Below are 13496 nucleotides of genomic sequence, written 5' to 3' on the forward strand. Positions count from 1 at the left end.
TTCAGGTCCACTTTCTTTAGGACCTTTATTGAAAATCTAAGCTCTCTCCCCCTCAATATATGATGTTTAGGATTGCTGTGTACCTTTCTGTGCTGGATTACATCAGCAGAGTATTTCCAAGGACTGGTTGCATGATCAAAAACAAGGGAAACATCCCAGCTTACTAAATGACCTCTTTCAGCTGAAATGCTATTAATGAACTATATTTACATGAGTATCCTGACACAATTTCCACGTAAAATATGGAGGTGTCTTGAACTTGAGTTCACGTCCCCTCTGGCTGTCATATTGTAATAAACAGCAGCTGGGAAAAAAAAAGGCATTGAGACTATAAAAGGGACTATAAAAGGTATTGCCCTCTAGGGCACATTTTCTAGCCTGTGTCCCAAATTTATAGAGTAATTTTGTCAATTACAGGTGGAAGACGATGACAAGATAGGTCTTTACAGCTACAAAGTTCAATCCACTATAACATCAAGGTTGGCCAACACAATGATCCAAGCCAAAATGGTGAATAATGCAAAAAGGCCCCAGCACATAGTGTTTGATGTACAAGTCCCCAAAGGAGCTTTTATTGACAATTTTACTATGTAAGTAGTGGACAGATATCAGTCCTGTGCTCTGACAGGTTCAATGTGGTGGGAGGGAAGTTTCTGTAAAAGCAAGATACCTCTAAGTATTCTCCAGCACCAGTGTAATATTAGCTGGCTTTCTCATAGGAAAAAAGGCTCATGTCACCACACCATTTGTCTGTTCATCTCTTCTTCTTCTCCAGTGATTATTGGGCCATTGGTAGAAATCAACAAAATTTGGCTAAAGGACAGAAATGTCAAACATTCAAAGCTCTTGCCAGTCCAGGTCAAAGCAGCAAGAGAGACCAAATTAGAGCCCTCACTGAACAGAGAGAAATTAGCCTGGTTTAGTGCCCATTCAGAGAAGCACCAGACAGCTTGCTGGTCAGTAGACACATCCTGATCCATCTTCCAAAACAATCATGACATGGAATGGGCATGTCCTCCCCAATGGATGGGAATATATGAAGGAGGTGGGGAGGAGAAGTTCCTCCTCAGAGTACAAGAGTGCTGGCTACTTGAAATAAAAAAGCAGGTTGGGAAAAAGATACAGATCTAGTAGAAACCAGACTTCATTACTTTGGAGTTAAACAAGAACCTGATTATTTTATTTCCCACCAGATTAGATTTCGCTGATGTTTTTCTAAAAGTGAAGAAACAGTCATTGATTGTGAAGTTGTTTCTTTTGCAAACTGACTGTGCTTCTCTCTCCTAGGGATATCAATGGTATCACATTTACCAGCAGTATTCGGGAAAAGGCTGAAGCCAGAAAAATGTACTCTCAAGCAAAAGCCAAAGGCAAAGCTGCTGGAATAGTGAGGTATGAAGATTTTGGCAGACAGTTACTGCACTGAACTTATTCACAGGAGAACAAGTGACCTATCCCAGGAAAAGCTAGATGATGGAGAGCTCTAGAAATGAAAATGAGTAGGAGGAGCAGGTTTTGCTTACATACAGCAACTCAGATATTTAATTATCGTTCCTACTTTCAGCTTGATAAAATACATTGTGCTAAGAGACAGCTGCAGTTCCCTGGGACAGACCAAAGTTAGAATCAGACTCAGAAAAAAAAAAACAAAAAAACCCCCAAACCCTCTAAACTGAAATGCAAAGAAGCTGTCTTTCTCCTTCTGTTTTCTCAAAATAACCCCACAGCTGACTTTTCAGGAGCAACGCCTTGGATATGGAAAACTTCAAAACTGAAGTGAATGTGCCCCCAGGGATGAGGATCCAATTTGAACTTCACTACCAGGAAATGATTCGAAGGAAACTGAGCTCCTATGAACATGTCATCTCTGTGAAGCCAGGACGCTTGGCAAAGCACATGGAGGTAAAGTAGAGCTGGTTTGTGTAGGCAGCATCCCACAGGTGAATACTCATGGAGAGAGTAGCAAAAGCTCCATGAACCCCACAGCAGGACACTTCATCTACAGCTTGCTACAAATAGTCTCAAAGTCACTGTGTAAACCAGCATGAGACACCTAAAACCAAGAGCTATGAGTGAGGAGCCTGTCCTGCCTCCTCCCATATTAATACAGTTGGGCATCTCCTGACTTGTGACTGGCTCATGTCAGATCTAGTTGGGCAAACAAGCTTTACCCTTATCTAAGGATGAGAGACTGGACAAGACTGGATGTGGCACTCAGTGCCATGGTCTGGTAACTGCAGTAGTAGTGTATCAAGGGTTGGACTTGATCTCTGAGGTCTCTTCCAACCCAGCCAATTCTATGATTCTATGATTCTAAATGTGTCTTGATGGAAGAAAAACAAAGAATACCTGTCACTTATTTAGAACTCTGCTTTTCACAATAATCACTGAAGGTGTCCCATGAGAGCTGATGTTCTCTGAATTACAGCACATCCACAACTGGCTGTGAGAAGATGATTTGTCTTATTCTCTTTCTTGCACACACCCAAAGTCCTCTGTCATCCATGAACAGGGCACAGGGCTAGCTGGGCATTTCCATCTAGCCATAGCTTCAGCACAAGCTCAGTTTCAAAGTTTGCTGCTCACATTTCCTTGGTGCAGGCTGTGATCTGCTTCAGGTTGTCCAAAGGCCTGAGTTAAATTTGCTGAAAATGATACCATGTGCTGTCTTCAAGTAGTCTTCTTAACTACTCAGAAAAACAACCAGAAAAAGCCCTTATCTCAGGCTGACAGGATAAAACATTTATTTTCAAAATCACCTTGGTCATCCAACCAGAAGGGAAAATACTCTTTGTCTTTCCAATAGCATGAGTAGAGTGGAAGCGAACTCATCCCCAAGTGTGAGAACTCATCATCTTCCTGGCCTCCAAACCCAAAGCAACACTTAGACAGATTCATTTCATGCTTCTTCTGAGCTTTCAACATAAACAATGATACTACCCTTGCCTCCTATCCCATCACTTGCCCCAGGGTGGGGAGAGAACATTTCTACCAAATTCTTTCCATTCTTTGGACCCATTTGGTTTGTGCCGTTCCACTGTATTTTATTTCCAGCATTGCATGGATCCCCACTACAAATGAGGAATAGCCCTACTGGAGCATTCTCAAGGACAATCCCTCTCCTCAGCTGCAGTTTTCCCATGAAGAGTTCATAGGATCCTGCAAGCCATGCACTGCTCCACACTAAGTCTCCTCCCTTCCTGCCTGCAGGTGGATGTCCGCATCATCGAGCCACAGGGAATTCGTTACGTGCACGTTCCCAATTCACTTGGAGATCATTTTGATGGAATCACCACCATCTCCAAGGGAGAGAAAAAGGTAACAATCACAGACTGAAAATAGCATTTTTTTCCTCAGTGTTGGAAGCATGCAAAAATATGGCAAAAAACATAGTGTCTTCATTACAGATACTTAAAAGGAGGTACAAGATGCTCTGGTACTACTGTGACAGCAATATAGAAACTGTGTGTAATCTGTCCAGCTTTTCCCAAAGCTTTTAATTTGCAGTTCTGAAAGAGCAATGCACTGAGACTGCTGGATGTGAAAAGGCTAGGAGATGAATATCAAATGGAAAAATCATTCTGGAATAACCCCACAATTCAGTTTCAGCTGAGACCTTCTGCACGGGGACTTATTTTAAAGTCCTGTTCTTTTCCTTAACATTCTTACCCCAGCATTGCTCTTGTGTATATGTAATCCCTCCAACAGTAAAGATGTTTTCCTCAAGAAACTTCAAGCAGTGACTCTGGGAGGGTATAAATCTTCTTACTCAGAACACAGACACCTAACACAGAGTATGTGAATCAGGCTCCAGAAATCTGCCTATTCTATTATAACATAACAGGCAGTATTATTTCTCAATACCCACACCCAGCTTTATGTCTCACCTGTAGTCCTGTTCTAGCAAATTATAGCAGAGGTAATGTAGACAGATAACCTCTGACCAAGTTTAATAATGAATTTGAAGGCAAATAAGGGAACATTAATTCAAAGTCCCATACAGCTGTTAATATTCTGCTCATGTCGATTACCTGGAGGTGTTGTTTATTGCTATTACTAACTTTCACTCTAGTGGCAGTATTCTTAGTAATGTAGCAAAATATTGCCAATATTGAGATAGTCTCAAATAGTCTTATTCATAACATTAACACAGAGACAATTTTTATGTGTTCCAAAGACCTTACATTAAAAGGAAGGTCCTGTGCAAACACTGGACTCCGTGAATGTACAGGGAATCTTGTTGCTGGCTAAATATATTATGTCTTCTCCTCTCAGGAAATTTCAGGTTATCCAGTCAAAGCAGAGAAATAATACCATAAAGTCTGCATAACCAATCATGTAGTGAAAATGAAAGTGATTTATAGTACTCTGAGAGACTGCAAGTGCAGTAAAATACCAATTAAAAAGATATTTTTAAAAATGATACAATTATGGATACATTCAGCTAGGCAAATGTTAAATGAGCCAACATACTGGTTACTAGAAATGGATTGCACAGCTCTGACTGAAGTACTTGGTGCTGTAGATACAGCTCACCAGGCTTGTGTCAGAGTTGCTACTACTGAATTAACATATCCAGGCAAACCTTAGTGTTGTTTTTCTGCAGAAGTGACAAAGTCCAATTTCTGCTTAATCTAAGTGTTCAAATAAAGTAAGAAGAAAAGTGTTCAATGAAATAAAATGCTTCATAAATAGTCAAACTCTTTTTATTTCAATGATCCACTCTTCACACATCTGAGTGACTGATGATCACTTCTTATTCCAAGGCTCATGTTTCTTTCAAGCCAACCATGGCTCAGCAAAGAAAATGCCCCACGTGCTCATCCACAGCAGTAGATGGAAATTTTGTGGTGCAATATGATGTCAACAGAGAAACTACAGGTGGAGAACTGGAAGTAAGTGTTGCTGTTTAACTGGAACAAGAGATTTGTGAATAGAAGAATTGCTGCCATTAAGCAAACTGTGCTAAATAAACTTCATCAGTCCAGAGAACAAGCATGAGAATGAGCTCTGCATCCAATTGAAAGCACAGAGAGATTTTAAGTGGGCAGAATGGATTTACTTAATTTATGACTAAGACTTGGTCTACATATATCTGCTACAGGAGCAGATTCCTGTCTTTTATACCTAGCAGCACTCTGGTAATTTAATGTTGAATCAGAGGACAGATTCATTAGAAGTTGTACCAATATATATACAAGGAGACAAGCAGAACATCATTATTTTTATGTTAACATGAAGCAGTGTTGGATTATTACAGACAGAACAGTCTTTTTCAAAATGTTTTTCATTTCTCCCTATGCTATTGCATGGCAGCTGTTTGAGAACCACCCTGTGCTTCCCTTGATAAAAAGTAAAGACTAGGGAATATAATTGGTGTAAGGCTACAACTGCAGAGTTGTGCAGAGCTGGAAGTGAGAACTGGCCCATGAAAAAGAACAAAGTTTCCTGCTCTGTTGTTATCCTGAGTTTTCTGACACCTTTACTACATCTCAGTTCACTGTGAATATTTTAATTTTATTTTTCAGATCTTTAATGGCTATTTTATTCACTTCTTTGCTCCGGAAAATCTTGACCCTTTGCCCAAAAACATTTTGTTTGTTATAGATGTCAGTGGCTCGATGTGGGGACTTAAAATGAAGCAAGTAAGTGTTTGACCTCTATTGCAAAATGGACCTCCTGATAACTTTTCCCATGTGTCTTACCACACAATTCTGTAGCAGACTGGCATTCAAAATTGCCAGCTCAGTTCTTTATACTTTAGTCTGTCAAATATCTCTTAGAATTTGGAGAATATTGGGTGAATCAAAGACTTCATGACATTATTCTTTATCTGTTCTTCTCCTTCCATGTTGTAAGGAAGAGGTTATCAGAAGAGGCTATCAGAATACAGATATTGGCTCTAAACTAAAATTTTATTTGACAGATCACAAAACATTTTGCAAAGGCTCTGACCCCCTTTTTCTCTAATCTTATGTAATGAATTCTGGGAAAATCTCAGTGGGGATACTACATCCCTGTTTTCCAAAGGTTTTTCCAGGGTAGAATAAGATAGGATCAGATGGATTTACAGCAGGAGAGAATCGTATTAGATATAAGGAAAAACTCTGTAGGGATGAGAGGGGAGATCAGGGATTTATGTGTGATGTATCACTGAGAGTTTTTAAGAACTGGATAAATAAACATCAGTCAGGGATGATCTAGGTATGTTTGAATTTGCTTTGCTCAATACAAAGGCTTAGCAGATGGCTTCCCTCTGAAAATCAGTGCTGAAAACTGGGATACATGCTAATTTTCAGTTGTTTCAATCACTCATCTTCAGAGGTTACCCAGCCTGAAATGACAACACCAGAGACAGAGCTGATACGAGCAGCTCCTCTCTTCTGAACTCCTATGACTCACAAACTTCTTCTTTCTCACCTCACTCTGTGTTAGCAGGAGTTAAGCAAGGAGAGGTTGACTCACATTCTTTTGCCTCCCCAGTTGTATTTTTTTTCTGTATTTCTTTGAAGAAAAGTTCAACTTTGTGCAAAGAGGGAGAGATTTGGATAGCAGATACTACTTTGGATTCCGCTTTTCGCGTTCTTATTCACCAGTGGCTTGTAGTCTGTTTCTGGTTTGCTTGTAGTCACTAGTGAAGAAGATGCTTTCTGCAACAGGAAGGATAAACTCTACTTCTCTTAAATTTCTTCTTCTCAGACCATCGAGGCCATGAAGGCAATACTGAGTGAGCTTCGTGCTGCTGATCAGTTCTCCCTTATTGACTTCAACCACAATGTTCGATGCTGGAGGGATAATCTGGTCTCAGCCACCCCAGCCCAGGTTGAAGATGCTAAGAAGTACATCCAGGCAATCCATCCCAATGGGGGTATGAGGTTTTGATTGCAAGGTGCTCATGGAAGTTAGATGTCAGAGGAATGGAGACCTCAGACAACTTCCAGATCGGCAGAGTATTTCTAAAAAAGAAATAATAATCGTCTAATTCCCAAAATGGGAAAAGCATGTCCTGGGGCTAAAGGAGAGCAAGGATTCCAGTTTTTTGTGTCAGGAGACAGGATGACATTTCATTCTACTGAGCTACTCAAGCTGTAACAGAGAACATAGCCCATAAAACATCTGCCTTTAATCTATAAATCCTAACTCCAACCTCACTGATCCCAAATATACTTGAAAGATCAAGGCTGTCTGATGCTTTTGTAAAGCAGATGATAAGCAGCCCAACTCTATGGTCTCCACTGGCTGTGAATTGTGGACTACACTATGATCTACTACTAAATGCCACCTTAGGTGAATTGTTCATCATTTTTGTGCCTTCATTCCCTGCCTGATAAACAAGAACAGTTTTTCAGCCTTACAGCACTCTGATTACTTCATTTTTAGGGCTGGAACTACTTGTACAGAAAGGGCTCATTATATTTTTTAACTTAATGCTCTCTGAAGTGCAGTGCTGATTTAGTTGTTCAGTTATTTGTATGCCAACAGTATGTAGATGCCCTTCCCAACATCAGAACCTTCTGGTGCTGTGACATCTGCATTCCCAGAAACTTTCCCTGGCATCATGTAAGGTAGGATCAACATGAAGTTCTAGACTTACCTCAGAGCAGGTACTGGGAATAAGAACCCATGTTGGAAATATGAGTGCCTCAGGACTTAATTACCCCAAAAGAACTGACAGATAAGCTAAGAGACCTGCTCCTGTCCATCAAAGCCAGTTTGCAATGCAGCATTGTACTACCCTCTCTCTGGGAGCCACTATTTTTTTTTCCTTCTTTACAAAGAAAGTACCTGTTTGCTGAGTGCTCAGCCTTCCTCTCATAGCAAGTTCATACTCTGTCCCTCTGCCACAAGCCAAACCTTTAGATAATCTCAGTAAACATGCACCTTTTCCAACCAAGATGTCCAAAGGAAGAAGCTTATGGCAGAACAGAAAATCTCTTCATGTTCTCATTGGATCAGCTGCCTGCAAACTCGCTTCTCCCCACAGCAATAGTTCCCAATGGCACAAATGATCCCACTGGAATTAGTGAAGGGGGATGGAGGGGCAACATGAAGATGACAGCCTGGGATGAAAAAGGGAACCAGAGAGCAAGCAGATGTACCATAAGCATCCCAGAGGAGGGAGTCTGCTGCCTTGGTCTCAGGTCTTGTCCTTGCTGATTAATTCCACTAGAATCTCATGACTGATCTGGATTTGACAAGAGGCTTGACAATAATCAAAGTTGTTTTTTTCATTGTGTCTTTGACAGGAACAAATATCAATGAAGCTCTTCTCAGAGCCACATTCATACTTAATGAAGCCCAAAACTTAGGCATGTTGGACCCTAACTCAGTCTCCATGATTGTATTGGTGTCTGATGGAGACCCTACAGTAGGTAAGGCTCCTACTTTGGGTGAGAAGGCCAGTGGGACTAGCCTGAGAAAAGCATGCAACACATAGGCACTTTGGCAATAAGTTACAAAAATTCTGTTTCCCTTTCTTTCAATGCCTCTGCTGCTCTTTTGCCAAGTGCTATAGGTGCCATGGAGCTTTGCACAGAAGCTTTCAAAAAAAAAAGAATAGATTATGTTATGCAGGTTATGAACTTCTTGTAATTATAGAGATGAACAAGTCCTGGAGGAGCAGTAATCACAGTAACCTTAGAAAAAAATTTCCTCTTTGTATGACCTTAGCCCACACGAATCTGTGCAGTCCTAAGTCCAACAACAAAATCAGGAAAATAAAGTAAAAAGCAAATTCATTTGGATTGGATTTAGTACAGGTCAAAAGCAATCACTTACTGCAGGGTTCCAGCCCAGAAGAGGCTGCCATTAAAAATGTCTCAAAAAAACTTAGTCCCAATTTTGGGACAACATCTTAAGTACAAGAAGCAAACCTGTATGGGGATGTCTTAGTCTGCAGAGAGCTTGAAGCAGTAACTCCAGGAGAAGGATAGGTGTGTTGCAGTTACAAATTTCCCAGGAAGTTAGTAAGGGTATGAAAAGAATGTCACAGAACTGTAATGGTTGGAAAAGACCTCTAAAACACCAAGTCCAACCATCAACCCAGAAAAAAAAACCAACACCATGCCCACTAGTTCATCTCCTGCAGTGCCACATCTACATATGCATCAGATACCATAAAAAACATTCAAAAGAATCATCTTTAGTGGAAACAATTCCTTAATCTCCATCCAAGTCCTTGTAGGCACTGTAGGCAAAATGGAGTTTTGGCATCTGAGGTGGCTGCCTGGATTTCCCTCGTATTACGAGAAATCCAGAGGCACTGGAAGAGTGTGGATTCACTTACCTTCATGGAGGCTTCCTCTGTTGCTCAGATGGATGTCACCCTTTGTGTGTCTCCAAGGTGAGCTGAAGCTGACAACAATCCAGAAGAATGTGAAGCAGAGCATGAAGGATGAATTCTCTCTCTTCTGCCTTGGGATTGGGTTTGATGTTGATTACGATTTCCTGCAGAGAATCGCAACAGACAACCGGGGCATGGCCCAGAGGGTGTTTGGAAATCAGGAGACTTCTGCCCAAATGAAGGTGGGTTTCTGCCCCATTGCCTCTAAAACTGAAGGTCTATTTCTTTTCACAGCTGTGGAGCTGGGTAATTCCATCAGCAAGAGCAGAGTTGTTGTAGGTTCGTAGGGGAAGTCACAAAAAGGATTGTTTTTTCTGGAGAGTCCTTCAAGATGGCAGTCATGAACTGTGCATGCATAGGATCTTAAGTGCTCCTAGTTACAGGTTTTGTAGGATCTATAATATATAGCTTAGTGCTCTGTGTAGGATTTATATTCTCTAAAACAGCCCTACCCATAAAAAAAGATCTTCCTAATCAAAAATAAAGACAGGATTTTACCTCAGACCACTTCAGCACTAACAAAAGGCCAAGATAGAAATGCTAAATGCTAATCCAAAACTTGCCAGTGTCAGAAAAATTCATCTCTAGGAGGCTCCAAATCTGTGAGCAGGAATTGCTGATACACAAAATCTTGCATCCTCATTCTGTTTCTGTTCACTGGTTTCATCACCTATTCAGGCTTCTCATGCTTCTCCTTTCCCAACACAGGTGTGGTAGGACACATAGAGGTGTGCTAGGACACACTGCATGGTGTTCTGCCAGACAGAGAATCTCTGGAGTGCAGCCCCTTAGTATGAGACATCCTCCACCCACAGCACTGCATGGGTACCTCTTGTGGTCCCATATGCTCAGCCCAGCTGTGCACATGCCCCAGTTCCCCTCAGCCAGGGAGAACAGGGTCCCAAAAGCACAGAAGCAAATACAAGTGAGATACAGGTCTAGTTTTTGGCAAGAACTAGGTGGGAAGCAGCTGTGTGTCTTACAGAGTAGCTAGGACCTGAGCAACCTGATAGCAGATTCAGGCCCATTTAGCCCTGTGCTCAAAACTTTTAGGTCTAGGAAGAAGACAGCCCATGGGCTTCTGACCATCATCTGACTTCTACAAGACTTGGAGCAGATCTTCTTGCTGGACCCCTTAACAAGTGTATACTAAGGTCTAAATAGAAAGACATCTGCATTCTCTGGGACAATAAAAGTCCCACTTGCCCATTAGGCCTCCAGGTTTTGGCATTTTCTGTCTTTTCAGGAAGAGTGGCACACGTGGGAGGGTTGCTTCAGGTCCAGCAGGCTCACTTATCTGTCTTCTTTCCTCCCAGAATTTCTACAATCAGGTCTCCACCCCACTCTTGAAGAAGATTCAGTTCAACTACCCCCAGGAATCAGTGTCAGATGTCACCCAGAGCAGCTTCCACAACTACTTTGGTGGCTCAGAGATAGTTGTGGCTGGGAAGGTTGACACAGAAAACCTGCAGCACTTGGAAAGCATCGTCACAGCCACAGCAGTGAGTGAAGGTGTTCCCAGGAAACCTGTTCCTGGGCTTTGGGATAGTTTATTTACTGTGTGCACTCCCTCCTTGCTGGAGGTTATTGCCAGCAGAATGTTTTGTCAGCTTGGGACCTGGGTGGGAGCATGAAGAAACCCAGAGGTGGGAGTGGGATGTGTAACAACATTCCACAGTTGCTTCAAGTACAGTCCTGGATAGTCACTACCTTCATCCTGCCAGAGGATAGAAATACCAAATAGAAATACCAAATTTTTCTAGAAAAATAGAAATATTTTTTATAGAAATACCAAATATTTCTTCAAATAGAAATACCAAACAAAATTTGATTGCAAAGCAGACTAAGACTATGGAGTCCTCCTTCCTGTTTTGGAAAGGTCCAGGGGAGATACCCCAATCCTTTCATGTCTGAACCTCCCACTGTTGGGGAGTTCAAGCTGGGTCTGCAGTGTATCCAGTCCTAGCAAGTGTGGCAAGTGTGATGAGGATTGCCCTATGTTTTCAGGGATGCTTTTCCAGTTGTAGTGGGATGGGAATTTTACATTCAAATCCTTCTTTCTGAGAAGGAACTGAAATATTAAAGGGCTTGGGAGTTGCCAAGTGTTATTTGTTGGAAAAAATCAAATATTTTCAATATTCTTTCCTGCCAAAACACAGTGCAGTCCAAGGATCTGTATCCCTCAATAGGAATTGGATGTGAAAAAGTCTGAGGGGAGGATAGCAGAGCTCTTTCAGCTTCTTCTGCATGTGGTAGAACCCTCTTTGGCTACAGGTCCTTTTTCTATTTTAATTCAGTCTCAAAAAAGATCTTTAACAGAAGAGCCTTTGGCTGTATCTCCTCTCCCAATGGCAGTCAGGTCAAAGGGCTGGGACTTTTTGATCTGGAAGTGACCATGGGCTTCATGCCAGCCATACTAAGAAGGGAACCTTTGGGTGCCCCATTCTCCTGGATCTCCCTCCAGTATATTTATCTTTCATTGACTGCATAGGCAAATGCAGAGCTGGTCATGGAAACCTTGAGAGATGTTGAAGAACTGGATGGCTTCATGAAGAAAGACAAATATGCAGATCCTGACTTCACTAAGAAGCTCTGGGCCTATCTGACTGTCAACCAGATGATGGCAGAGAGGTGAGGAGAGATGTGGTCTGGGATGGGAGGGAAAAGAAACCAGAGAGAAATCTTGTTCTCTTTGAGACCAGAGCTTTGAGGCTGCTCCCAGGGTTTGAAATGGGTAAGGTGAACAAAACAAAATGAAGGGAGATGTTGTCTTCAGTCACACTCCCTCTCTTTTTAGCACTCTCACATATCAGGGGGTAGGGTTTGGGAGCAGTTACTTAGAAGAGTAAAGGTCAAACAGACCTGACTTTGGGGCTGAGTAGATTAAATGAGTGGGAGATTTGCTTCATGAGACTTGAGTAGAAGTTATGGAGGTGTTCAGGATGAATCCCCCCTGAAGCAGAAAGAAGTCTCCTTTCTGCTGAGACCAGGAGATTGATTTGGTTTCTTTGAGTCCAAACATAAGCCCATGGAAGCAAAAAATAGTCTTCCTATGAAGAGTGTATTCACACAAACCCTCAGCCTTTCCTTCCTGAAAGACAGTTTGCCTCTGTGACCACCATGTGGAGGAATTATCATGGCACCTGCCCTGCAGAGATGCTTAACTGTGCCTTCTGTTTCATTTTCCATCCAGAAACACAGCCCCTACTGCAGCTTTGAAGAGGAACATCACAAAATCCATCCTACAGATGTCTCTTGACCACCATATTGTTACCCCCTTCACAGCCATGCTGATAGAGAATGCTGAAAAGGATGAGATAATGCTGGCAGACCAGCCCAAAGACCCCAGAAGGGGCTGCTGCCCAGGTCAGTGTCCCAGTCTCTCCATTACTCATTTTGGCTTTGTTCTGCTTGTGCTGGAAGAACAGCTGTGATAAATCTTCACTCCAAGTATTTGTGACTAAAGGATAGCCTGTATTTTCAGTAAAAACTGACCAAATCTTCAACCAACTTGAGAGCATCTTCTCATGCAAGTGTTCTTTGGAGCCACTGGCTTCAGTGACAACTGAATGTGCCAGCTTTGCAATGACAAGGTTCCCAGTAAGGCTATAATGTCACAGATTGAATGTTTTACTGGGATGGATCTGTGTAGTCCCCTGCACTGAAGCTGTAAAACTGACAAAACCATATTTTATCACCACTTTTAGGCCTTGGAAGCTTCCTAAGATTGTTATCAATCATCCATGAGTTCACATGGAATCTGAGTTGTCCTAAAAACAGATCCTCTCATTCATTAAACTTCCAGATTTAAATCCATTATTTCAATATATTTCCAAGGTCCTCGTTACAGCAACCTTCTGTCCAGCCAAACGAGGTGGGACTGGCTTGTTCTGACATTACACATTTGAGTCTGGAAGAGGTTGCCCAGAGAAACTGTGGCTGCCCCCTCCCTGGAAGTGTTCAAGGCCAGGTTGGATGGGGTTTGGAGCAACCTGGACTGGTGGGAGGTGTCCCTGCCCATGCTGGGGCATTGGAACTGGGTGATCTTCAAGGTTCCTTCCAAGCCTGTGAGAGAGAGAATTCAGTTTCAAAGCAACACTTAGTGACATCCAAGGGTGTCCAGAAGACCCCAAGTAATCCCTGCACTGCCCAC

At 42.1% G+C, this 13496-nt stretch overlaps 1 protein-coding gene across 1 annotated transcript in view; it reads left to right on the forward strand.

The window, feature by feature from the left end:
* ITIH2 (inter-alpha-trypsin inhibitor heavy chain 2) overlaps positions 1-13496 on the forward strand; it is a 29727-nt gene that overhangs the window by 7872 nt on the left and 8359 nt on the right. The window contains exons 4-15 of the mRNA XM_030448716.1: positions 418-590; positions 1288-1392; positions 1740-1902; positions 3211-3318; positions 4767-4895; positions 5529-5645; positions 6700-6868; positions 8247-8372; positions 9344-9525; positions 10660-10845; positions 11835-11974; positions 12537-12709. Of these exons, the coding sequence (XP_030304576.1) occupies positions 418-590; positions 1288-1392; positions 1740-1902; positions 3211-3318; positions 4767-4895; positions 5529-5645; positions 6700-6868; positions 8247-8372; positions 9344-9525; positions 10660-10845; positions 11835-11974; positions 12537-12709 (1771 nt within the window). The remainder of the gene's footprint in view (positions 1-417; positions 591-1287; positions 1393-1739; positions 1903-3210; positions 3319-4766; positions 4896-5528; positions 5646-6699; positions 6869-8246; positions 8373-9343; positions 9526-10659; positions 10846-11834; positions 11975-12536; positions 12710-13496) is intronic.

Source organism: Calypte anna, chromosome 1, assembly GCF_003957555.1.
Source record: "Calypte anna isolate BGI_N300 chromosome 1, bCalAnn1_v1.p, whole genome shotgun sequence".
In the NCBI taxonomy this organism is placed as follows: Eukaryota; Metazoa; Chordata; class Aves; order Apodiformes; family Trochilidae; genus Calypte; species Calypte anna.